Genomic DNA, 23804 nt, shown 5'->3' with positions numbered 1-23804 from the left:
TCGAGCAAAGTAAACAGTGGGCGTGAAGGGGGCGTGGACAGAACCGGGGTGGCCCCCGGGGAGGAGGCGGGGAGAGCACCGCGGGCGGCGGCGGCGGCGGCGGCGGCGGCGGCCGGACCCGGAGGCCGGGGAGGCCGCGGCGCGGTCACTGCGAGCCGAGCCGAGCCGCGCCGATCGCCATCCGGCCCCCGCGGCCCTCGCTCGCGATCCCGGCCGGCGGCGCTGTCCGGCGCGGGGCCGGTGGCGCCGCAGCCCATGGAGCTCGAGAACATCGTAGCGAACACGGTGCTACTCAAGGCCCGGGAAGGTGAGGCTGCCGGGTGCGGGCCACGCGGGGCGCCCCGAGCGCGGCACCACCCCGTGCCCGCACGAGCCCTTTCGGGCCTCTCCCACCCCCCCACCCCCCACACCTTCCACCCCTGGCCGCCTCCTCCGCACCTGCCCCGGGGAGCCGGGGCCCAGGAAGGGGCGGGGGTCAGGCCTCCGCCCTCGGGGCGGGCTGGCGGACGGGGTTGGGGGGGGGAGTGCGGTGCGCGAAGGGTGAGAGAGGCCGAGAGGAAGGAAGAGGGTAGGGTGGGACGTGAGCCAGGGGAGCGGCTCCCCGCCGCAGGGAGGCCCTCACCACCCACCCCCCGGAACGGGTCACTCTGCAACACGTGCCCGGGAGCCCGGCCGGACCAGGCGCAAAGTTGGTGCTGGGGGACGGTTTGGAGAATGAATGGAAGGGAATCCCCCGCGCACCAACACCCATCATAGATACCAGACCATACCGAAGCCCCTTGCCGGTTGCCTTGGAGCACTGGGGACAGAGGCGAATGAGTCACCGTTTTGGCCCCTGGAAACCCACAAGTGGGGCGCCCCGGCAGGGAAGTTAAGGGAGAGCCGAGCTTTGAAGGCCCGCGTGGCCGCCTTGGCCCCAGGGTTTGGGTATCTGGGTTGTCCGATTGCTCCCGGGTCCCACCCACTGTGGGATCCGCCTCCCAGCCCGGTGGCCGACCCTCCAGGGCTTGGCCGTCCTGCCTCCCTCTGCCCTTGCCCCTCTCTGTCTGTCTAGCTGGGTCTCATCCTCGCCAGGGGCTCGGACCCAGTCTTATGGGAATGCTCAGAGTGGGGCCCAGGAGCGTTTCCCCATTCTAGTGGAGAGCTGCTGCTCGAGGCCCATTTCACAGGTGGGAAACTAAGGCTCGGGTGGGGGGAGGGGCACTGCTCTCGTGGGCTGCCTGCCACACAGGTCTCGAGGAATCGTAGAAGAACCTGGGGCCCCCCCGTACAAACTCTGGGACTGGGGTGCTCTCCGGGTGCCTTTCTAAGTGACCCCCGCCTTACGTTTCTTCATGCGGAACCTCCTTTATCTGCTGTTCTGCCAGCCTCTGTCTGGGGGCATCTCCCCATGATTGTGTTCTGCCTCGTCATCCGGCCTGCCAGGGAGGAGGGGTGGGGAGAGCCAGGCAGGGCAGCAGCGAGTTCAGCCTCAGGTCTGCAGAGATGACGCTGAAGTGTGGGCAGCCGCCTTCAGCCACGGGCAAGGGACTGACTAGTGTGTGCGTGTGTGCGTTTGTGTGTGTGTCTTGGGGAGGGGCCAGTGATACAGTGAGACTGGGACCCTGGGTTCCGTCCCTCCCAGCTGCACACCACAAGACAGACCACTCTGCGCGTCAGCTGGTCGTGCGGAGTGAGAATTGCAGGATCTCAGTGTATCACCGAGTCCTGGGCACTGGCGTTGGCTGCCTCCCTCCAGCCTTTCCCGAGCGTTCTGGCTGCTGGTGTTTGGAAAGACTGGGTGGCCGTTGGCATCTAAGAGATGCCCAGCGTGGGGATGTTGGCTCAGGAGCAGGGTTGAGCCCCGCCAACTGAGTTCCCGTCTGGCTCTGTCACCTCCCAAGCTCTCTCTGCTGTTCCTGGAACCCAGGGATTGCTTATGTGGCGGAACCTCCTTTCGGGACCCATGTGGGACCCGGGTCTGTCTGGGTGTAGCCGAGATCGGGGCAGGGGGTGAGCCCAGCTAGGGGCGATGGGCAATTTGCATGTGAGTCGGACTTGCCTTGATGTGGTCTGGGAGGAGAGAGAGGAGGAAGTAGCCGCGTGGAGGGGGGGTTGGGGGGGTGCAGCAGCGGATGAAGGGGGGGGAGGGATGTGCGGGGGCAGGAGAGGAGTTCCCCTTCTGGTGGGGCCATAACCCCAGCTGAGGAGTGATTCTGTTGCTCACTTGCCAGTGAAGCAATGCCGGGTGTGGGGCACCGGCTCTGGGGGGGAGGGGCTGGGGAAGGGGGCTGCAGAGAGGTTGCCCAATGGGGTCTACTTCCTCCCCCTGGTTACTTAGATCCCCATAGCTGGGCCTTCGCCTCCCCAACCCCCACCCAGCTTTCACTCAAGATCACATGGAAACTGGGCGGCGGAAACCTGAGGGGAAACTGAGGCCAGACCAAGGAGAGAGAGAGAGAGAGAGAGAGAATGGTTATCTGCAGCCACCAAGTGGTGGGAGCTGGGGCCTGGACCCCTCCCTGACTCCACAACCTCACCGCCACCCCCACCGAGAGCGGTACTGATGGGCTTCTGTGCCCTCTCTGCACCTCTCGTGGTGGCTTGAAGTCGTTCTGGAGAAATCACCCTTGTTGAGAAGTCGGTGATGAGAACCGGAAGTTCAAACCCAGGCTTTTTGAGTTTCCAGTCTCTACCTGGGGGCCACATCCGGCCAGACTCTCACGCGTCTTGTTTGTGGGTGCGCCTGTGTGTTTTCTGCCTTGGTCTCTCTAACAGGGGTCTCTCCCAGTGGGACCCAGGCCTGGCAGTGCTCAGGGACCACCCCCGCCCCTCCCCCCAACCAGGGCCATGTGGTGGCAGGGATGGAACTGGGACCTTCCAGCAGGCTGGGTGCATGCCCTGCTGATTCTGCCAGCCGCCCTATCCCTCGCCCTGGGAGATCAGAGGACAGGTGGGCTTCCCCAGCTGCCTCTGAGTAATCAGGAGCACTGGTCACCGTGGGCAGTACATAGCCTGACACTGGGCGAGCATTTGGTGGGCCGGTGCCTGCCTGGGCCACTTGGCTGCACTCCCCACCACTCCCTATCACTCACCTCTGACCCCATTCACCATTTCTATCTGGCTCTGGGCGGTATTTGAGCTGGGAACTGGGTGTTCCGCAGCTCCCCAGCAGCGGGGTGTTGTGTCAGGTAAACTGAGGCAAGCGGTAGACCCAGGGGAACCTTTGGGTGCAGGCAGCCTCCTGAATGGCGGCTTTAGTGCCACCCCGTCTCATCATCTCTGACGTCTCTGAGGCAGGCAATGCCTGGCCAATAAGGGCCTGGACACTGCCAGGATCTAGTCTATTCCATTTATTTTCAAGTTTTTTTTTTTGGGGGGGGTGTCACTCTTGTGCTCTGGGCTTCCTTCAGGCCTGGGCACTTGGAGAACACTCCTGGCGGGGTGCCAGGGATTGAACCAGTGCTGGACGCAGGCAAGGCAAGTGCCCTCCTCTCTGTACTCCCGCTCCGGCCCAGTGTCTGTGTTTTAGAACCTAGAGAGGCACTGGAGCATAGTCCAGCCAGTAAGACACTCGCCTTGTGACCTGGGTTTGATCCCCATAGGGTCCTCCGAGCACCTCTAGGAGTAATTTTTTTTCTTTTGCTCTTTGGGGTCACACCCGGTGATGCACAGGGGTTACTCCTGGCTCATGCACTCAGGAATAACTCCTGGCGGTGCTCGGGACCCTATGGGATGCTGGGAATCAAACCCAGGTTGGCCGTGTGCAAAGCAAACGCCCTACCCGCTATGCTATTGCTTCAGGCCCTTGGAGTAATTCTTGAGTGCAGAGCCAGGAGTAACCCCTGAGCACTGCTGAGTAGGAACACTGCCAAAAGAAAAAAAAAATTCAAAAGAAGCCAAAGAGGCAGATTCTGTGGAGGGAAGGCCCACCCCAAACCCACCGCCCTCTGAACCTCACCGAGAGTCACGGGCTGCAAGGTTGGGCCCAGGGAAAGGGGTTCGGAGGGTCAAAGCTGGTGTTGGGCCGTGTGCGAGGCCCAGAGTTCCATCCCCAGCCCACCCACGAGAGTGACCCCCTGAAGCGTGACTGGGGTGTCCCCAGGCCGGGTGGCACGGGGACCCCACAGCCTCTGCCCTTTGTTCCCACAGGCGGTGGCGGTACCCGAAAAGGCAAGAGCAAGAAATGGCGGCAGATGCTCCAGTTCCCTCACATTAGCCAGTGCGAGGAGCTGCGGCTGCACCTAGGTGAGGCCTGGGGCAGAGATTAGGGGGCATGGGAGACCCCCATCCCAGGGCGAGGGCAGAAAGACTTCATTCACTCCCAGTTCTGTTTCTAGACTTGGCAGAGGGAACAGGGGACCTGGTGGGGAGGGGGAGATATATCATTGGCGGGGGGCCCACACCCAGTGATGCTCAAGGGTCTTTTTTTTTTTCTTTTTGGGTCACACCTGGCGATTCACAGAGGTTCCTCCTGGCTCTGCACTCAGGAATTACTCCTGGCGGTGCTCAGGGGACCCTATGGGATGCTGGGAATCGAACCCGGGTCGGCCGCGTGCAAGGCAAACGTCCTACCTGCTGTGCTATCACTCCAGCCCTCCTCAAGGGTCACTCTTGGCTCTGCTCAGGGATCACTCCTAGTCGTGTTCCCATGGTGACCTTATTGGAGGCCGGGGATTGAACTCGGGTTGGTGGCATGCAAGGCAGACGCCCTTTCATGTACTCTCTCTTTGACCCCAAATTTGGGGCACTATCACTATCACTATTCTCCCGTTGTTCATCGATTTGCTCGAGTGGGTCCTGTAACATTGTGAAACTTGTTACTGTGTTTTGCATATCGAATATGTCACGGGGAGCTTCTTCTTCTTCTCTTTTTTTTTTTTTTTTTGGCTTTTTGAGTCACACCTACCGATGCTCAGAGGAATTACTGAGCTCTGCACTCAGGAATTATTCCTGGCAGTGCTCGGGGGACTCTGTGGGATGCTAGGGATCGAACCTGGGGTTGGCCGTGCGCAAGGCAAATGTCTTCCCCGTTGTACTATCACCCTGACCCCTGGGGCAACGTCTGTGAGATGTCAAGAAAGGGACTAGTCAGGCCTCTGGTGGCTGAGCCCGGCCTCCGGGATAGCAGGAGGCAGTGGAGATGCTGGGGACACCCCCAGATGCATTGCCTTGGGGTCCCCACTTCTGATTCAGCCCTGGAGCTGGGGCTGGGGGGGCCCCCCTCAGCACAGATACCATGACAGGTTCTCTGAGAGGGGAGGAAGGATCCCAGGCCCTTTGCACCTGCGCCTGGGGCCCTGCCTGGGAAGGAGGCCGGGCCGGTGTTCCCCGGAAGCCACAGTTTCCTCCCTGATTTCCTAGCCTGCCAGACAGCAGCAGGTGGCCGCACAGCACCCAGCTCTAGCTTGGATGGGAGTCAGAACCCCGAGAACCCAGCGAAAGTGGCAGGGAGGGAAGGGGAGGGGCGTGGCATGGTGGGGCTCCACTGAGACTCCAAAGCTGTGTGACCTCGGGCTCATTACTTGCCATCTCTGGGCCGCCGAATGCCAAGTTCCTCTCCCACTGCAGCTGCTGCCCACCTCAAGGCTAGGAAGGGTCTAGCTGGGACTGCCCTGGGCACCCAGCACCCCCTACCTCTGCCCCCTCCTTGCACAGAACATGATTACCACAGCCTGTGTGAGCGCCAGCCCATCGGGCGCCTGCTCTTCCGGGAGTTCTGTGCCACCCGGCCCGAGCTGACCCACTGCATCGCCTTCCTGGACGGGGTGGTGAGTGCCAGGCGGGCCGAGACCCGGCACCTCCCTTCCACCTCTGACCCCGTCGCCCCCAACCCTGCCCCTCGGGCCAGCGCTGCCCCCGCCCCCCGGCACCAGGCCCTCAACCCTCTCAACCCTCTGCCTTGGCCTCCCCCCACCCTGCAGGCCGAGTATGAGGTGACTCCTGACGAGAAGCGGAAGGCGTGTGGGCGGCGGCTGATACAGAATTTTCTGAGCCACACGGTGAGAGAGCCACTAAGTGGCTGCTGGTGGTGACAGTGGCCGCAGGGGGCAGGCTCCGGGCTGGGGAGAGGGGTGACTGCAGATGCAGTAACCACAGTGCGGGGGTGGGGGGAGCCCGCCAGCCCCTGAAAATACCCCCTGCCCTGACCCGTCCGTGCCCCGTCCCCAGGGTCCTGACCTCATCCCAGAGGTTCCCCGGCAGCTGGTGACAACCTGTACCCAGCGGCTGGAACAGGGGCCTTGCAAAGACCTCTTCCAGGAGCTCACCCGGTAAGCGTGTGCCACCTCCCACCCTCCCTGCTGCCCCTTGGGTCCACCAGGCTTCCCAGAACAGGCCCCAAGCCGCCCCCTTGGGGGGCTTGCTCTGCTGTGTGTCCCCGGCCAGGTGATTTGCCTTCTCTGGGCGGTGGCTGTCGCCGCAGCAGTATGAGGTGGAAGGCCCGGGCAGAGGGGTGGCCCCAGGGTGAGTGAGGCCTTCCGGACTAGGCAGGCACCCAGGGTGGGAGTAGGGGGTGCCTGGCCTCGGACCCTGGGAACCTGGGGCTTAGCCAGAACCTGTCACAGGCTCACCCATGAGTTCTTGAGCATGGCCCCCTTTGCCGACTACCTCGACAGCATCTACTTCAATCGTTTCCTGCAGTGGAAATGGCTGGAAAGGTGAGACCCTTGCTGAGGAGGGGTGGCTGGGGCCCTGATAGGGCAGGGTGGGGGGGGGGTGTGGGCCTGCTCAGCCCCTCCCCCACCTCTCTTTGTTCCCTAACCCCCTTGCCTATAGGCAGCCGGTGACCAAAAATACCTTCAGGCAATACCGAGTCCTGGGCAAAGGCGGCTTTGGGGAGGTGAGTGGTGAGTGGGTGGATGAAGGGTGGCTGGGGGGGGTGGGAATTGCCCCTCTGAAGCCCCGGAAGCCACACGCACATGCGCACACACACACATGCATACACACACCTGTCATGCTCTGCCACATGAACCATCTCCCTGGCCCCCTTTGCCCCTGGAAGACAGACACACAGACATACATACATGCACATGTCCTGGTCCCCTTGTTCCCTCTGAAGCCTGGAAGCCACACACACGCACACACACACACACACACGCACACACACACACGCGTGCACGCACACGTACGCACTTGTCATGCTCCGCCACACGAATCATCTCCCCGGCCCCCTTTGCCCTGGTTCCAGGTCTGCGCCTGCCAGGTGCGGGCCACGGGCAAGATGTATGCCTGCAAGAAACTCGAAAAGAAACGGATCAAGAAGCGGAAGGGGGAGGCCATGGCGCTCAACGAGAAACAGATCCTGGAGAAAGTGAACAGTAGGTTTGTAGTAAGTACATCCAGGAGACCCCGCCCCCTGCCTCCCATTGGCTCATTCCCTCCACGCCCCTTGGTTCAAGCCTCGCCCCGCCCCCTGGTTCAAGCCCCGCCCACCCCTCGGAGATGCCCGAGGCCCTTGGTCCCAGGCCTGGCTAAGAAGCTGGGCTTGAAGGATTCTTCCGGGTGGCTGGCCGGCTGCCACCAGGCAGACCTTGACCCCCCTGCCTGAAGGCTTGGGTCCCCTTGGCCATCCATAGGTGAGCCTGGCCTACGCCTACGAGACCAAGGACGCACTGTGTCTGGTGCTGACGCTGATGAACGGCGGGGACCTTAAGTTTCATATCTACCACATGGGCCAGGCCGGCTTCACCGAGGCCCGAGCAGTCTTCTACGCCGCCGAGATCTGCTGTGGCCTTGAGGACCTGCATCGGGAACGCATAGTATACAGGTAGGCGGGCACCTGGGGGGGGGGAGAGAGAGAGAGAGAGAGAGAGTGTGTGTGTGAGAGTGTGAGAGTGAGACTGTGTGTGCAGTGGTTGGTGGGGGTGCTCTGACACACACCTGTACACTGGGCATGGTGGGAAATGTCCCCTCTGTGTGGGACCTCAGGCGATGCCCACTTCCTGTTCTCAACTCTGGGAACCCCAGGAGATTTCCTGACTTACAGTTTATGGGGGTTCTATGAGCAAATATGTTGATGGCACTTTAATAATATTAAATCATGTACCAGGGCTGGAGAGATAGCACAGCGGGTAGGGTGGTTGCCTTGCATGCAGCTGACTCAGCCAACCTGAGTTCGATTCCTCCGCCCCTCTTGGAGAGCCCGGCAAGCTACCAAGAGTTTCTTGCCTGCACGGCAAAGACTGGCAAGCTCCCCGTGACGTATTCGATATGCCAAAACACAGTAACAAGTTTCACAATGTTACTGGGCCCACTGGAGCAAACCGATGAACAATGGGAGGACAGTGACAGTGACAGTGACCATGTGCCTGACATTCACGAGACCAAGGGTTTGATCTGTGGCACCAAAGAAAAGCTCCTTCTTGTGGTGTGGGTCTTTTTGTTCATGGGCTTGGGTCTGGGGTGCTGGAGGCATCCAGGGCTATGCCCAGTGGTGCCAGAGAGGTCACGGGGTACCCGAACATCAAATCTGAGCTTCTCTGCCTGCCCGATGTACATTTCCACTTTAAGCTCTATCTTCTCAATCCTTGTGAGAATGATTTTTTTTCCCCTAATGTATTTGTTGTGATTCTGGGGGCTAGGTCCAGCTGTGTTTGGGGGTGCAGGGTGACTCCTGATAGCTTGGCCTCCCAGAGGTGGGGGGGTGGGGGAGCGGGGGCCTTGTTCAGGGCCTACCAGGCAATGCTCAGTAGTGCTCAGGATCCAGCTCCCAGCCTTGTGCATGCCAAGGACTACCCCTGGCTAATTTCATTTGTGCCCCACCCAGCCTCAGGAGGAGAATGGATTTGGTTGGCCCCATTGGACAGATGGGAATGTGACAGCAGCCACCCAAGCTGGGAAGGGCTGGCCCATGGGGAGGAGGGCTTGGTCCGGTCCCTCCCCATGGCATGTGCTCCCCCATTTGCCCCCCAGGTCCTTCTTTGCACTCTCAAGTTTTTTTTTTTTTTTTTTTGATTTGTTGGGTCACACCCGGCAATACACAGGAGTTACGCCTGGTTCATATACTCAGGAATCACTCCTGGCGGTGCTCGGGGGACCATATGGGATGTTGGGAATCGAACCTGGGTCAGCCGTGTGCAAGGCAAACACCCTACCTGCTGTGCTATTGCTCCAGCCCCTGCACTCTCAAGTCTTGACTTCTGGCAGAGGGGCATCTGTGGGCCCCATCTGCACCCCTCATTCCATACCCTTACCCAGAAAGCGAGCTGGGGGGGGGGTGACCCCATCCGCCTCCCTAGTGGACTGGGCTTCTGCTGACCCTTCCTTCTCTCCTGCAGGGACCTGAAGCCAGAGAATATTCTGTTGGATGACCACGGTGGGTGGGGCCCCCATGTGGGGTGGGGCAGGGAGGGAGGTTGGGGGGCGTCTAGTTCACTAGCTTATTTGGATCCTGGATTCTCCCCTCACCTCTAGGGCACATCCGTATTTCTGACTTGGGCCTGGCTGTGCATGTGCCTGAGGGCCAGACCATCAAGGGCCGCGTGGGCACTGTGGGTTACATGGGTGAGTCCCCCCTCTGCCAGCCCATTTCCAGTCCGCCCAGATTCTTCTTCCCCTTCTGCCTGGAGTCTCCTGTGCTCTGGGGAACAAGCAGGAAGTGTTCTTCTTCTTTGAGAATTTGGGGTGCTGGGGCTGGAGCGATAGTACAGCAGATAGGGCAGTTTGCCTTGCACAGAGCCCACCCAAGATACGATCCCTGGCACCTCATAGGGTCCCCTGAGTCCCACCAGGAGTGATTCCTGAGCCCAGAGTCAGGAGTAAGTTCCTGAGCGCGGCTGGGGGTGGCTCCAAACAAAACCAAAACAAAGATTTAGTTATTTATTTATTAATAGAAGTGAAACCAGGGAACTGGGCTGGAGTATTAGCTCAAGGAGCTTAGCAGAGGCTTGGCATGGGGGACGTATCATTCCTGGCACCTCCTGGTCCCCTGAGCACCACTGGAAGCAACTCTTGAGCACTAGGGTGTACCCAGAAACAGGAAGGAAGGGGGCTAGAGAGATAGTACAGCAGGGAGGGCATTTGCCTTGCATGCAGCTGACTCGGGTTGTATCCCCGACATCTATGGTCCTCTGAGCACCGCCAGAAGTAAATCCTATGCACAGAGCCAACCGGGAATTATTCTTGCCTGGTCCAAAATCTCAGGGCTAGGACGAATAGACGTTACTGGGGCCTGCTCAAGGCAATCGACGAACAACAGGATGATCGTGATTGTGATCGGTCCAAAATCCAAAAACAACAACAAAAAACTCAAAAACCAGGAAGAAAGGCAGGTTACAGATCACAGAGATAATACTGGGGTTCAGTTCCTTTGCTGCCCTGAGTGCAGTGACCTCGGTTTGATTTACATGTTTCCTGAAATACCACTGGGGTGTGACCCAAACCTGTGGTACATCATATGATCTCCCTTCCCCTCTACCCCTGCAAATATGTTTCTTGCTGAGCACCGTCTTAGGGGTTCTGAACCTGGGTAAAAGGCCCCCTCTTTTTTATTTTTTGGGTCACACCCGGCAATGCTCAGAGGTTACTCCTGGCTCTGCACTTAGGAATTACTCCTGGCGGTGCCCGGGGGACCCTATGGAATGCTGGGGATCGAACCTGGGTCGGGTATGTGCAAGGCAAACGCCCTCTCCTCTGTGCTATCGCTCCAGCCCAGGGTGGGCCCCTCCTGACCCCGGTGCCATGACCACCCCCCTCTCCCAGCTCCGGAGGTGGTCAAGAATGAGCGGTACACCTTCAGCCCCGACTGGTGGGCGCTGGGCTGCCTGCTGTACGAGATGATCGCCGGCCAGTCGCCCTTTCAGCAGAGGAAGAAGAAAATCAAGAGGGAGGAGGTGGAGCGGCTGGTGAAGGAAGTGACCGAGGAGTACTCGGAGCACTTCTCACCCTTGGCCCGCTCCCTCTGTTCCCAGGTTAGCCCCGCCCACCACTCGCGGAGCCCCTCCCACCACCCTAGCGCCCCACCCATCCTACTAAAGCCCCACCCACTGCAGGAGATTTCCCCACCCAGTTGTGTATCCCCGCCCACTACATCAAAGCCATGCCCAGCATCTTAAAAGCCCCTTGCACTGTCATGAATCCCTGCCCACCACAGCAGATTTCCCGTGTGGAGCCCCGCCTACCAATTTGTTTATTTATTTATTTGTATATTTTTTGGCCTTTTGGGTCATACCCACCGATGCTCAGGGGTTACTTCTACCTCTGCACTCAGGAATGACTCCTGGCAGTTTCCTGGGGAACCTAAGGGATGCCAGGGATCGAACCTGAGGCTGCATGCAAGGCAAACGACCTCGCCGCTGTGCTGTCGCTCCGCCCCCCCCACCAATTAAAGCCTCACCCACCACTCCTGATTTCCCATGCAGTGGTGAAGCCCCGCCCACCCTGACTAGCTGCCCCTCCCTCATCCACTCCAATGGGGGGCACCTCTGCCCTGGGCTGGGGGCCCTACTGACAGGCACCTTGCCCTGCCACAGCTCCTCTGTAAGGACCCTGGCGAGCGCCTGGGCTGTCGCGGGGGCGGCGCCCGCGAGGTGAAGGAACACCCCCTCTTCAAGAAGCTGAACTTCAAGCGGCTGGGAGCAGGCATGTTGGAACCTCCCTTCAAACCCGACGTGAGTGTTTGAACCCCGTATGGTCCCCTCAGAAGCAATCCATCAGCACAGAACTAGGAGTCGGCCCTGAGCATTGCTGTGTGTTGTTCTCCCCCCCCCAAAAAAAAGAATTAGAGGTATAGAGCAAGTTAAGGGGCATAGAGGAACGAATAGTTGACCGCACACAGCCTTGCAAACTCGAGGCTGCAAGTGGGTGATTGTTGCTTGACCACATCTGGCAGTGTTCAGGGCTGACTCCTGTCTCTGTGCTCAGGGATCACACCTAGTGGTGCTTGTGGGGCCCTGTGTGGTGCCTGGTTCCCCTCGTGCACAGCAAGTGCCTTTCCCCCATCCTGTGTCTTTGTGTGTGTGTGTGTGTGTGTGTGTGTGTGCGCGCACTTTTTTTGAGTCACACCTGGCGATGGTCAGGCATTACTCCTGGTTCTACACTCAGGAATTACTCCTGGCGGTGCTCAGGGGACCCTGTGGGATGCTGGGAATCGAACCCGAGTCAGCTGCGTGCAAGGCAAATGCCATACCCGCTGTGCTATTGCTCCAGCCCCTGTCCTGTGTCTTTGGCCCAAGGCTGTGAGGTTTTCTTTGGAGTCTGGGGAATTTGGAAGCCACTTTCAGCTCTGTTCAGGAGGTCACTTGCAGTGGGGTACAAGGGATCCCTCAGTGCCGGAGATGGAATCCAGGCCTCTTGCATGCAGAGCTTGGGCTCAGAACCTGGCTCTAGCCTTAGTTGGATGCCCGGGACCCCTGTCTGTGCTTCTGTCTGGGACCCTTGGCCCCTTCAAGGCATTCCTGGCCGTGTGTACGGGCACCCCAGCTGAAAAGAGTATGACAACCCCCCTCCCTGCAACCACATGACTAAAAGCCACTTGAGCCCCCCTGGCTAGGACAGGCGGCCCCAGTGAATACTCAACCCAGAATGTAGGTGAGCATCAAATTTTGAGGGGTGTGCCCCCCCTACCCCCGGCAAACAGCAGGCCCTGGTGTATGCAGGCAGAGGTGGGAGGGACCCCCCCTGCCCCCGGCCCCCGCTCTCAGTCATGGCAATAAGAACATCAGCAAAAGGGCAGGGAAGGGGGGAGATGAATGAAGAGGGTATTTTTAGATGGGATGGTCCCCGAGGGACCTCAGCTATGTGAAGAGCCGTGCCAAAAAGTAGGGTGTGAGCATACCCAGGAGGGGGAAGGCGTGGAGGGCCTGGCAGGGCGCCTCGACTCGAGCAAGGAGACAGGAGTGGAGAAGGTTGAGGTCAAAGTCTCGGGGTGACAAGGTCTTTCGGGAGTGTCCAGTAGGAGTGGGGCGGGGGGGTGGCTCTTGAGGTTACCCAGCAAAGGTGCCACTATTGCTTTTAAATGGTGGGTGTGGTGGCCGCACCCCTGTTGGGAGCAGTGTGCGGGGGGCGGGGGGGGGGGGCGCGGCGGCAGTTCAACCCGCATCCAGAGTCACCTTCCCTTCTGGGACTGTCGCCGCTGCCCCAAAGTGAACTCCTGCCCATTTTATTCCCCCCTACTTGTCATTTCACCTAGACGTCATCCCACTGGCCCCAAGTTAGAAAAGGGAAAAGGTTTGCAAGATCAGAGACCCGAGAAGTAACCTTGAAGGAAGGGCACTTGCCTTGCATGGAGCTGACCCCAGTTCAATCCCCACCACCGCCTAGCCCTGCCAGGAGGGAGCCCCGTGCACCGCTGGGTGTGCCTAATAAACCCCTAATAAAAATGTTAGCAAACCGGTTAGAGGCGCATATGCTACCCGAGCCCATGTGCTGCTTGTGCCCACGTGGCCGGGCACATGTGGCGCCCGAATCTCTCCTCTGGAAATGGGGACTTTCCTGCTTCCATATCTAATGCTGGGGTGTGTGGAGGGGTCTCTGTGACCTCGGGGAAGCCCATGGTCTCTCTTGAGTGCATTACTCTTTTGCCCCCACCTTCCCCTTCCTGAAACCTCCACATCAAATCTGTTTTTAATTAAAATAATAATCACTTAATCACTTAATCCCCATTATTAGCACAGCGGGTAGGGCGTTCGCCTTACACGTGGCCAACATGGCCGACCCGAGTTCGATTCCTCCGCCCCTCTCGGAGAGCCCGGCAAGCTACCGAGAGTATTCGATATGCCAGACACAGTAACAACAAAGTCTCCAATGGAGACGTTACTGGGCCCGCTCGAGCAAATCGACGATCAACGGGAGGGCCTTTACTTTACTTTACTTTATTCATCGATTTATTCGAGCGGGTGCCAGTAACGTCTCCATTCATCCCGGTTGCGTGCTAGCGTAGCCCAATGGTATCTGTTTGTTCTAGGAACATGCAGAGCCTCAAACCGATCATTTAGGGTCTTGATGAAGAAGTCTGACCATCTTATAGGTGGGCGTCCACGTGATCTTTTGATGTCCCGTGGAATCCAATCAGTAATGACTCTAGTCCAGCGGTTGTCTGTAAACCTCATTACGTGTCCAGCCCATCTGATTTTTGATGTCTTGGCAAATGAGACAGCGTCCCTGATTCTTGAGCGTTGACGAAGATCAGAACTCCGGATTCTATCTCTCATTTGAGTGAATCGAGATATTCCAAGCATAGTTCTTTCGATTCCTCTTTGAGAGACCCGAATAGCGTTCTCATCCTGTTTTCGTAGGGTCCAGGTCTCTGAGGCATATGTTAATGCAGGAAGAATAGTGGAATCAAAGAGATGTGCTCGTAGCTGGAGGTTCTTTGTCCTTTTAGTTATTTCTTCAATGCTCTTGAAGGCATTCCAAGCCGCTCTCTTCCTCCTGCGCAACTCAGGTGCCAGGTCATTCATCATGTTGATTTCTCGACCTAGGCATATATAACTGTTGCATTCGGAGATGGTGGTTCCGTTGAGAGCGAATGGAGCGTCAGGAACAAGGCTGTTTCTCATAAACATTGTCTTCGTAAGATTCAGCTGTAGTCCTACCTTTCCACACTCACGGTCAAAGTCAGCCAGCATTTGTGCCGCTTGGCTGATGTTTGGTGTTATTAGAACGATGTCATCAGCAAAGCGGAGGTGGTGTAGTTGCCGACCATCTATCTTCACTCCCATGTTTTCCCATTCTAGTCGTCGCATGATGTTCTCGAGGGTGGCACTGAAGAGTTTTGGTGAAATGGTATCACCCTGCCGAACCCCTCTCTTGATATGGATGATTACTTCTTTGTAGAATGGTGAGATCTTGGTAGTGAATCCGCAATAGAGCTCACGAAGGATCCTGATGTATTGAGTTTGTACGCCCTGATTGGCTAGGGCTTCCATGACCGCTTCCGTCTCAACAGAATCAAAGGCCTTCTTTAAATCAATGAACGTTAGACAGAAAATAATAATAATAATAATAATAATAATAATAATAAAGAAAAAGAGAAAATTGACTAGAGTGCCTGAGAGGATCCAGTGGTGAGACCCTGCCTGGCAGACATAAGGTCGAGGGCTTGTGCCCTGGAACCATCCCCTCTGCTCAGTTCCATCTTGGTGGCACTCTTGTTTGACATCCCTGGTGCAACAAGAGTGTGTGATATAGGTTATTGTTGCAATGATTAAAAAAAAAGAAAAAAAAGGAAAGGGAATAAAAATTTTACTATTGCTTTTATTAAAATTTTTTGTTTGTTTTTTTTGCTTTTTGGGTCACATCCAGCGATGCTCAGGGGTGACTCCTGGCTCTGCACTCAGGAATGACTCCTGGCAGTGCTCGGGGGACCCTATGGGATGCTGGGGATAGAACCCGGGTCAGCCGTGTGCAAGGCAAACACCCTCCCTGCTGTACTATCACTCCAGCCCCACTATTGCTTTTATTATTTTGGCTTGAGGGGTCACATCTGGTGGTGCCCAGGGCTAACTCCTGGCTCTGTGCTCAGGGATCACTCCTGGTGAGGCTCCGGGGACCCTATGGGGTACTAGGGATTGAACCCACGTCCACCGTGTGTAAGGCAAGGGCCTACTTGCTATCCCATTATCTGGCTTTGATTTATTTATTTTTCCCTTTTGGGGCCACTTCTGGTAGTGTTGGGGGATTCCTGGTTGAGGGTTACCCTGGCAGTGCTTGAGACCATCCAGAGTTGTGGATCAAACCTGGGGCTCCTATATCCAGATCAGATTCTCCTTCCCTCTGAACTGCTCCCTCGCCAGGTCCCACATTAAAACTTTTAGGAACTAAAACTTGGTCATTTCTCCCCCACCCGCCTTGGGCTTAAAGGGTTGGGGCCATTCCCAGCTCAGGGGTTAATCCTGGCTCTGTGCTCAGGCGTCACTCCTGATGGTGCTCAGGGGACCATGTGTGGTGCTGGGGATCAAACTAGGGTCCGATGCATGCAAGGCAAGTGACGTACCCTGTACAATCTTTCCAATCCATGACAGCAGTTTTTACCAGTTCTGTTGATAAACAATACACATAATGGATAGGCACAGTCACTGTCACTGTCCTCCCGTTGTTCATCGATTTGCGCGAGTAGACCCAGTAACATTGTGAGACTTGTTACTGTGTTTAGTATGTTGAATACGTCACGGGGAGCTTCACCGTGCAGGCGAGATACTCTCGGTAGCTTGCCGGGCTCTCCGAGAGGGGAGGAGGAATCGAACTCGGGTCGGCCATGTTGGCTGCGTGCAAGGCAAACGCCCTACCCGCTGTGCTATCGCTCCAGCCCATATTGGATAGTAGACTCCTTTAAAGCCCATTTACAGGGGCTGGAGCCATCATCGGACAGTGGGTAGGGTGTTTGTCTTGCATGTGGCTGAACCAGGTTGGATTCTCCCTGGCATCCCACGGTGTCCCCTGAGCACTTCCAGGAGTGATCCCTGAGTGCAGAGCCAAGAGTCAGCCTTGAGCATCTCCGGGTGTAACCAAAAAGCCCAAAAAACCCACATGCGTTGTTTTGATTTTGGCCACACCCAGTGCTCAGGGCATATACTCCTGAGTCTGTGCTCAGGGACCACTCCTGGTGGGGTTCGACTCCCAGTACCCCATACAGTCCTCCAAGTCTGATCCCTGAGCACAGAGCCAGGAATAAGCCCTTGAGGGCCCAAGTGATTGTACAGCAGGGAGGGTGCTTGCCTTGCATGCAGGCAACCCAGATTTGATCCCCGGCTCCCCATCGGGTCCCCAGAACCCTGCCAGGAGTGATCACTGAGCACAGAGTTGGGAATAACCCCTGAGTACCAACCAGGTGGGGGCCTGAGAACAGAAAAAATAAATAAGCCCTGAGCACTGCTGGATGTAGACCCCCCAACCAAAGCAGGTGATAATCTGAGTGTTTTGGGGGCCCCTGTTGGGGGCTGGCCTGTGGGGACCAGGACTACGGGCAGCCCTTCCCAGGAGGGGCCCAGAGTCAGCCCCTGTTCCCCAATTCAGATGCAGAGGGAGAGGAACAGAGCCCTGTAGGCAGCCTCCTGGATTGGGGGGGTCAGGGGGATCCCCAGCCGAGGGGAAGAATCCTCAGGGAGAGATGGGTACACTAGACAGGCCGAGGCCTATGCATGGGGGCCTTTGTGTCCATGGGTCTATGGAACTGTGTGTATCTGTGTGTGTATCTGTGGAACTGTGTGGTGTGTTTTTCTGCCTTTCTCTCCTTTTTTTCCCCCTCTTTTGTTTTGGTTTTTGGGCCACACCCAGCATTACTCAGAACTTAGTCCTTCTGGCTCTGTGCTCAGGGTTCACACCTGGCGGTGCTCAGTGGACCCTGTGGGATGCCAGGGATCGAAGCCGGGTCGGCCGCGTGCAAAGCAAGCACCTTATCCACTGTGGGGACCAGGACTACGGGCAGCCAGGACTACACACAGCGCTTTGGTCCCTGTCTGTGTGTCTTTTTGTGTTTGTCTTTGTGTACAGGCTGCTGAGGGTTGTGTGTGTGCTGTATCAGTGCACACATCCGCGTGTGCGTGTATGTATCTTGTATGTCTGTATGTCTATATCTGTGTGTGCGCGCATCTCCTTGTGTGTGTATCTGTGGCCTTTTAAAATTTTATTATTTTGTTTGTGTTTTGGTTTTGGGTCACACCTGGTGATGCTCAGAGGTTCCTCCTGGCTTGCACTCAGGAATGACTCCTGTCAGTGCTCAGGAAATCATATGGGATGCCAGGATCGAACCTGGGTCGGCCACGTACAAAGCAAACACACTCCCCACTGTACTATTGCTCCAGCTCCCTATTATCATTTTTTACTGTTGTTTGGGTGGGGGTGGGGGGTACACTTGGCTGTGCTTACAGCTTACTCCTGACTCCCGGGGCTCAAGGCACTATACAGAGCGTCAGGATCCAATGCAGGCTGTCCACATGCAAGGCAATTACCTATCCGTTGTGGTGGCTCTGGGCCCAGTGTGTCAGTGTCTTTGTGTGTCTGTGAGTCAAAATCTCTCTTTGTTGGGGGCCGGAAGGATAGTACAGCAGGTAGGGCATTTGTCTTGCCTGCAGCCAACCCAGGTTCGATCCCTGGCATCCTATATGGTCCCCTGGGCATTGATACCAGGAGTCATTCCTGAGTGCAGCACCAGGAGTAGTACCTGAGCATTGCCTGGTGTGACCCCAAAAAACAACAACAAAAAATCGCTGTGTTGCTCTGTTGCTGTGTGTGTGTGTGTGTGTGTGTGTGTGTGTGTGTGTACACACCGTGTCTGCCCTTGTGTGGATCTGTGCAGTTCTTTTCTGCTGGGGTATCTGTGTATGCATCTGTAGCTCTCTTGTCTCTGCGTCCCGCCTGTGCTGTCTGTCATGGGAGCTGCCTGACACTGTCACCCCCTCCGCTGTCCCCGCAGCCTCAGGCCATCTACTGCAAAGACGTCCTGGACATTGAGCAGTTCTCCACAGTGAAGGGCGTGGAGCTGGAGCCCGCAGACCAGGACTTCTACCAGAAGTTCGCCACGGGCAGCGTGCCCATCCCCTGGCAGAACGAGGTGGGGTGCACCCTTGTGGTAAGGGCAGGGTGGGGGGGAGGGGGGCTGTCCTGGTCCCCTCCCACCCTGACGGGGCCGCATCTGTCTTCCCTGTGCAGATGGTGGAGACCGAGTGCTTCCAGGAGCTGAATGTCTTCGGGCTGGACGGCTCCGTGCCCCCTGATCTGGATTGGAAAGGGTTGCCGCCCGCGCCCCCCAAGAAGGGCCTGCTGCAGAGGCTCTTCAGCCGCCAGGTAACCCCCACCTTCCGTTTCCCTTGGGGGGCCTTCCCCCCAACCCCCACACACACACCTGGCTGCCGGGGACAGAGGGTGGGAGACCTCCAGCTGTGCCTGGGGGTGCTGTGGCCTCGGTTGATGCTGGCCCCCCTAACTCCCCACCCCCACCCCTGCCCCGCCCCGCCCCTGGCCGGGCTCATGGCCTGTTTTCTCTTTCCAGAGGTGAGCGCATCCACATTCCCCGTGGGGTGGGCTTGCTGCCCGGCCACGGGAGCCCCCCCACCCCCGTGCAGCCCTTCCATGGCAGAGGCGAGATATGGGCAGAAGAAGGCTGGTGCCCACCCCCCTTTCTCCCCCCCCCCCCCGCTGCCCCCCCCCCCCCCGGCCCCCTTCCCCACCCTGGGCACCTCCAAGCTGCTAACCTGGCTTAGCTGAGGGACCCCGAGCCCAGCTGCCACAGCCCCCAGGGGACAAGGGCCAGCCCACCCTACGCCCCGCTTTGTGTGTTTCGTCAGGCTAACGGGGTGCGCCCCCCTTTTCTTTCTCCCCACCCCCACTGTCTCCTGCCCCCCTTTCCCCAGGACTGCTGTGCCAACTGCAGCGACAGCGAAGAAGAGCTCCCGCCCCGCCTCGAGCTCCCCACCCACCTCGAGCTCCCCACCCGCCTCTAGCCCCCTGACTTGAGCGCCCCCCCAACCCCCACGGCAGGGATGCCACGCACTGTCGGCCCTGGTGGGGTGTGCCCAGGGGCCCGCGCCCGTCGCGGGCCCCTTTCCCCCCCCATGGACAGGGGGAATGAGGTGGAGGGGGGGCCGGCTGGAGCTGTGTGCTCCCCCTACCCCCAGCTGCCCACCCCGCCCCTGCCTGCGTCTTCTGCTCTGAGCTCCGCCCGGACAGGGGCGCCCCTCGGCACTAGACCGGGACGGACGGACAGATGGACAGAGGGACGGAGAGCGATGTGCCGAGCGCCTCTTGGTGTTCACAGGCCTCGCCCTGGAGCTTGGCCGCGGAGTGGGGGGGACTTGGGTGGGGTGGGGCCCCGTCCGAGGTCGCCCTGACCCCCTGGAGCCCAGCACTGTGCCTGCCCCGCTGGACACTTGTGCCTCACCGGACTCCAGGCCCCGCCCCCCCTGCTGACCCTTCTCAGCGCTTGCTGGAGCTGGGGGGATTCAGGGTGGGGGTAGGGGGGGCGCCTCTGTCAACCTCTCCCTGCAGCCCCCCCCAAGGCCTGTGCCAAAGTGGGACCGGAAGTGGGGCTGCCCCACCCCTCCCAGCCCTCCCACTGCCAGCCTTCCCCAGGGGGTCGGCCTCCGCCTTCCAGCTCCAAAGGGCGCCCCTGCACCCCCCCATGCTGGGCCTTGTCCCCAAGGCGCCTCTTCCTGAGATGCCCCCGCAGGGGGGGTGGGGGTGTGGGTCCGGGGGCCAGGGCGTCCCTGCCGCCCCCCCCCCCCCCGTCGAACATTCCAGAGTCCCCTCTTCGCCCGAGACACACGTGCCCAGCAATAATCCACCCATCCCCGTGCGGGAGTCCGGGTCGTGTGCGTGCGTGCGTGCGTGCGTGTGAGCGAGCCTGCGCTCGGTGGCGGCGGGGGGCTTCGTCCGACGGGAACTGCCCCCCCAACCCGTCAGCTTTGGTACTCCCCAGACTGAGGGACCCATCTGAGGGTCCCGTGGGAACCCAAGAGCCCGGGTTTTGTTTTCATTGTTTTTTTTTTGTTTTGTTTTGTTTTTTGTTTCCATTATTTAAAGCGGTTTTTCTTACTCCGTGTTGTCGGCTGCAAGCTGCCCGTGTGTGTCTGTGTGAATATAGACCGAGCACAGCCCCTTGCCTGCCTTTTTTGCTCATGGGGCCAGTCTCCCCACCCCCAGCCAGGCTCTAAATCGGGGATGGAATGCGTGGGCTGACAGGTGTCCTGTGCTTGGGGTGATTTCTCCAGGTGGGACCCTCCAGGGGTTCCCTTGGTCCCCAATGGGATGAGGCCTGAGTCCCCGCTGGAAAAATGACCCAGCAGGGAGCAGGTGGGAGATGCTATGAGGAACCCAAACTTGGGGAGGTCTGGGCTGCCCATCTGCTCTGTTGCAGGCAGTGGGGTCTGAGAGAGACCAGAAGGTGGGCACTTGCCTTGCACGCAGCCAACCCGGGTTTGATTCCCAGCATCCCATAGGGGCCCCCTGAGCACCACTAAGAGTGAGCAACAGACAAGAAGTCCTGAGCACCGCCGAAGTGGTTGCCCCCAAACCAAAAATCAAGTGGGCAGTGCAGCTGGACAGAAGGATAGGGGCTCTGGGACACAGGGGAACCAGCCGTGTGAAGCTGATCAAGTCTTGATGGCCATACTTGGGGGCTGGAGAGGGACAGTGAGCATGAGGAGGGGGGCCCTGAGGATCATTACCCTGTTGCTGGTTTAACAGTTTACTGGTCCTCCAGAAGCCCCCAACAGGATCCCGGGCCTGGCACCACCAACAGACAGGGCCTGGGCTATGCTACAATAGTACAGCGCTTGCCTTGGATGCAGCTGAACCAGGTTTGATTCACTGCATCCCATATGGTCCTCAGAAGATCGCCAGGAATGACCTCTGAGCATCACCGGGTGTGGCCCCCCCCCCAAAAAAAAAACCACACACACTCTGGCACTTGTGATGGGGGAGCAGGAAGAGTCATGCCAGGTGGTGCCCAGTAACCATTAGTGGTGCCAGGGGTCAGATGACAGGCCAGTGCCCTAACAACCTGTACTCTGGTCTTTGCTGCCTTCCTCATCCAATGCGATTCTGGAGTCAAAGTGATCGTCCAGTGGGGACAGTGTTTGCCTAGCACGCGGCTGGCCTGGGTACAATCCCCGGCATCCCACAGGGTCCCCCAAGTGAGCCGGGGTCTAGGAATGAGCCCTGAGCACAGACTGTCAGTGACTCCCACAAAAAAAAAAAAAACTTGCCAGGAGGGGTGAGCCTAGGGCCCTTGACCTGCCTTTGTCTGCTGCCCCAGGCTCTGCTGGGTGGCAGGGAGGACCTAAGGGAGAGAGTTCACTGTCCACTGGGTGGACGTGCTGTTCCTGCCAGGCTTCCCTTGGGGCCACGGAGGCCAGTTGGGCTCTTCTTGGCTTTGGATCCAGGTCAGAGGGGACACTCAGATTGTTTCCACTGTTCACCTCAGTCCCCAGCCAGCCCCTTGGGGGAGCAGGATCCCCAGATGGAAACTGCCACCCCATCCCCCTGTCTGTGCCAGTTTGGAGCTGTCTGGTAGGAAAGCAGCCGCGGGCACTTGTGCAGAGATGATGTTAGAATGGGAGGGGTTGTATGTGTATATGTGGGGGGGTGGTACCTGTGCCAACGAGGGGTGGGGTTGAGCGTCCTCTGGAGGCAAGGTCCGATGTGGCCAGATTGAGTGGCTTTGCCAGGCTGCCTGGCGCAGGGTGGAAGAGGTGCTGCCCAGATCCAAGGTTGGGGGACTCTACAGGATTTGCCCAGTGAAGCTCAATGCTTACTCCCGGCTCTGTGCTCAGGAGTCACTCCCTGGCTGGCTTGAGGGACTCAGGAGGTTCGAGGAATTGAACCTGGGTTGGCCGCATGCAAGGCAAGCGCCCTACCTGCTTTGCCATCGCTCTGGCCCTCAACCCCACAGGGGTTGGTTGGTTGGTTGATTTGGGGGCCACATCCACCTGTGCTTGGGGCTTACCCCTGGCTCTACACTCTCGGACCCCTCCTGGAAGGGCTTGGCTGGCCATATGGGGCATTTGGGGTTGAACCCAGGTTGGCTGCTGTTCAATTTCTCCAGCCTCTTCAGTTTTTTTTTTCTTCTTTTTGGGTCACACTCGGCGATGCTCAGGAATTACTCCTGGCAGTGCTATGGGATGCTGGGAATCGAACCCAGATTGGCGACATGCAAGGCAAATGCCCTATCCGCTGTGCTATCGCTCCAGCCCCCCCTTTTTGTGGGGGGGGGGTTGTCATGATTCTAGAATCCTATGGAAAGTAGGCGAACCCCTGAGGGGCTTTAATGGTTGTGTTGGGCTGGGGAAGCCCAGGAACACCCTAATTTTCTTATGCCCTCAGCTCTCAACCCTCATGATATATGATGGGCAAACACCCTTTGCCCCAGACACATCTAAAATGTGGGACCCTCAGTGGCACCTTTAGGGAAGGTGAGGCAAGTGACAGGACTGTCCTCCAGCTTAGGAAAATGATGAAGGGAGTTGGAGCGATCAGCGCGTAGGATGCTTGTCTTGTACACAGCCTACCAGGGTGCAATCCTCAGGACCATGTAGGCACCCCCAAGCTCTGTCTGCCAGGAGTGGTCCCTGAATGCAGAGCCAGGAGCAAGCCCTAAGCACTGCTGGGTGTGATCAAGAAGAAAGAGAAAGTTTTGACGGGGCGGGGGGGAGGGAGCCGGAGAGATAGCACAGAGGTTAAAGCATTGTCTCACATTCCTCAAACCCCGGAAGATTTAAATCTCCCAAACACGGTATACTGTCAGTTCCCCTGAGCGCCACTAGAGGTCACTGCTGAGCACAGAGCCAGGAATAGTTCCTGATGGGCTGGAGAGTAGAGCAAGTAGTTTTGCACGTAGCCCACCTGGGTTTGACCTCCGACACCGCATAAGATCCCATGAGCTCCACCAGGAGTGATCCCTGAGCACTGCAGGGTGTGGTCTACCTCCCCAAGAAAGGATATGGGGGGGGAATATTATGCTGGTAGACAGGAAAACCAGACGCAGGACTTCACTGTAGACCCCATTTTCACCAGGCTCCGATCCCCAAGGGGCCACTTGCAGTGGCCACGCTGGGTGCTTTGGAGAACTGAATCCAACAACGTAAGACTTCAACTGAGGTCGAGCACCTCACAGAATTGGGGGCTGCTCGGTCTTGAGAAAGGAGTGGAGGCTTGCCACGTGCTCCAGTCACCACCATGAAAGTAGGATTGATTTTGCACATGTGAAAAAGATACAGTGGGGCTCTGGAGCGATAGCACAACGGGTAGGGCATTTGCCTTGCATGCGGTCAACCTGGGTTCGATTCCCAGCATCCCATTTGGTCACCCAAGCGCCGCCAGGAGTGATTCCTGAGAGCAGAGCCAGGAGTAACCCCTGAGCATCGCCGGGTGTGACCCAAAAAGAAAAAAAA

At 58.2% G+C, this 23804-nt stretch overlaps 1 protein-coding gene across 3 annotated transcripts; it reads left to right on the top strand.

The window, feature by feature from the left end:
• The first annotated feature begins 82 nt into the window (after positions 1-82).
• GRK6 (G protein-coupled receptor kinase 6) lies at positions 83-19405 on the top strand. 3 transcript variants are annotated; one of them, XM_056112887.1, is made up of 17 exons: positions 83-307; positions 4132-4227; positions 5638-5750; positions 5904-5981; positions 6151-6251; positions 6546-6638; positions 6757-6820; positions 7169-7309; positions 7557-7747; positions 9258-9295; positions 9394-9483; positions 10681-10889; positions 11451-11588; positions 18332-18469; positions 18568-18702; positions 18908-18909; positions 19269-19386. In XM_056112887.1, the coding sequence occupies exons 1-17, from the start codon at positions 256-258 to the stop codon at positions 19369-19371; spliced, it is 1782 nt and encodes a 593-aa protein (XP_055968862.1). In that variant the 5' UTR covers positions 83-255; the 3' UTR covers positions 19372-19386. The 3 variants fall into 3 exon arrangements, with proteins under 3 accessions (XP_055968862.1, XP_055968861.1, XP_055968860.1); XM_056112886.1 differs by lacking the exon at positions 18908-18909 and having other exon boundaries at positions 84-307; positions 6597-6638; positions 19269-19405; XM_056112885.1 differs by lacking the exon at positions 18908-18909 and having other exon boundaries at positions 84-307; positions 19269-19405.
• Positions 19406-23804: the final 4399 nt, after the last annotated feature.

The sequence above is a fragment of the Sorex fumeus genome, unplaced genomic scaffold, assembly GCF_029834395.1.
Source record: "Sorex fumeus unplaced genomic scaffold, SorFum_2.1 ptg000019l, whole genome shotgun sequence".
NCBI lineage: Eukaryota > Metazoa > Chordata > Mammalia > Eulipotyphla > Soricidae > Sorex > Sorex fumeus.
The sequence above is the reverse complement of the archived record's forward strand: the minus strand, read 5'-3'. Positions and strand labels throughout refer to the sequence as shown.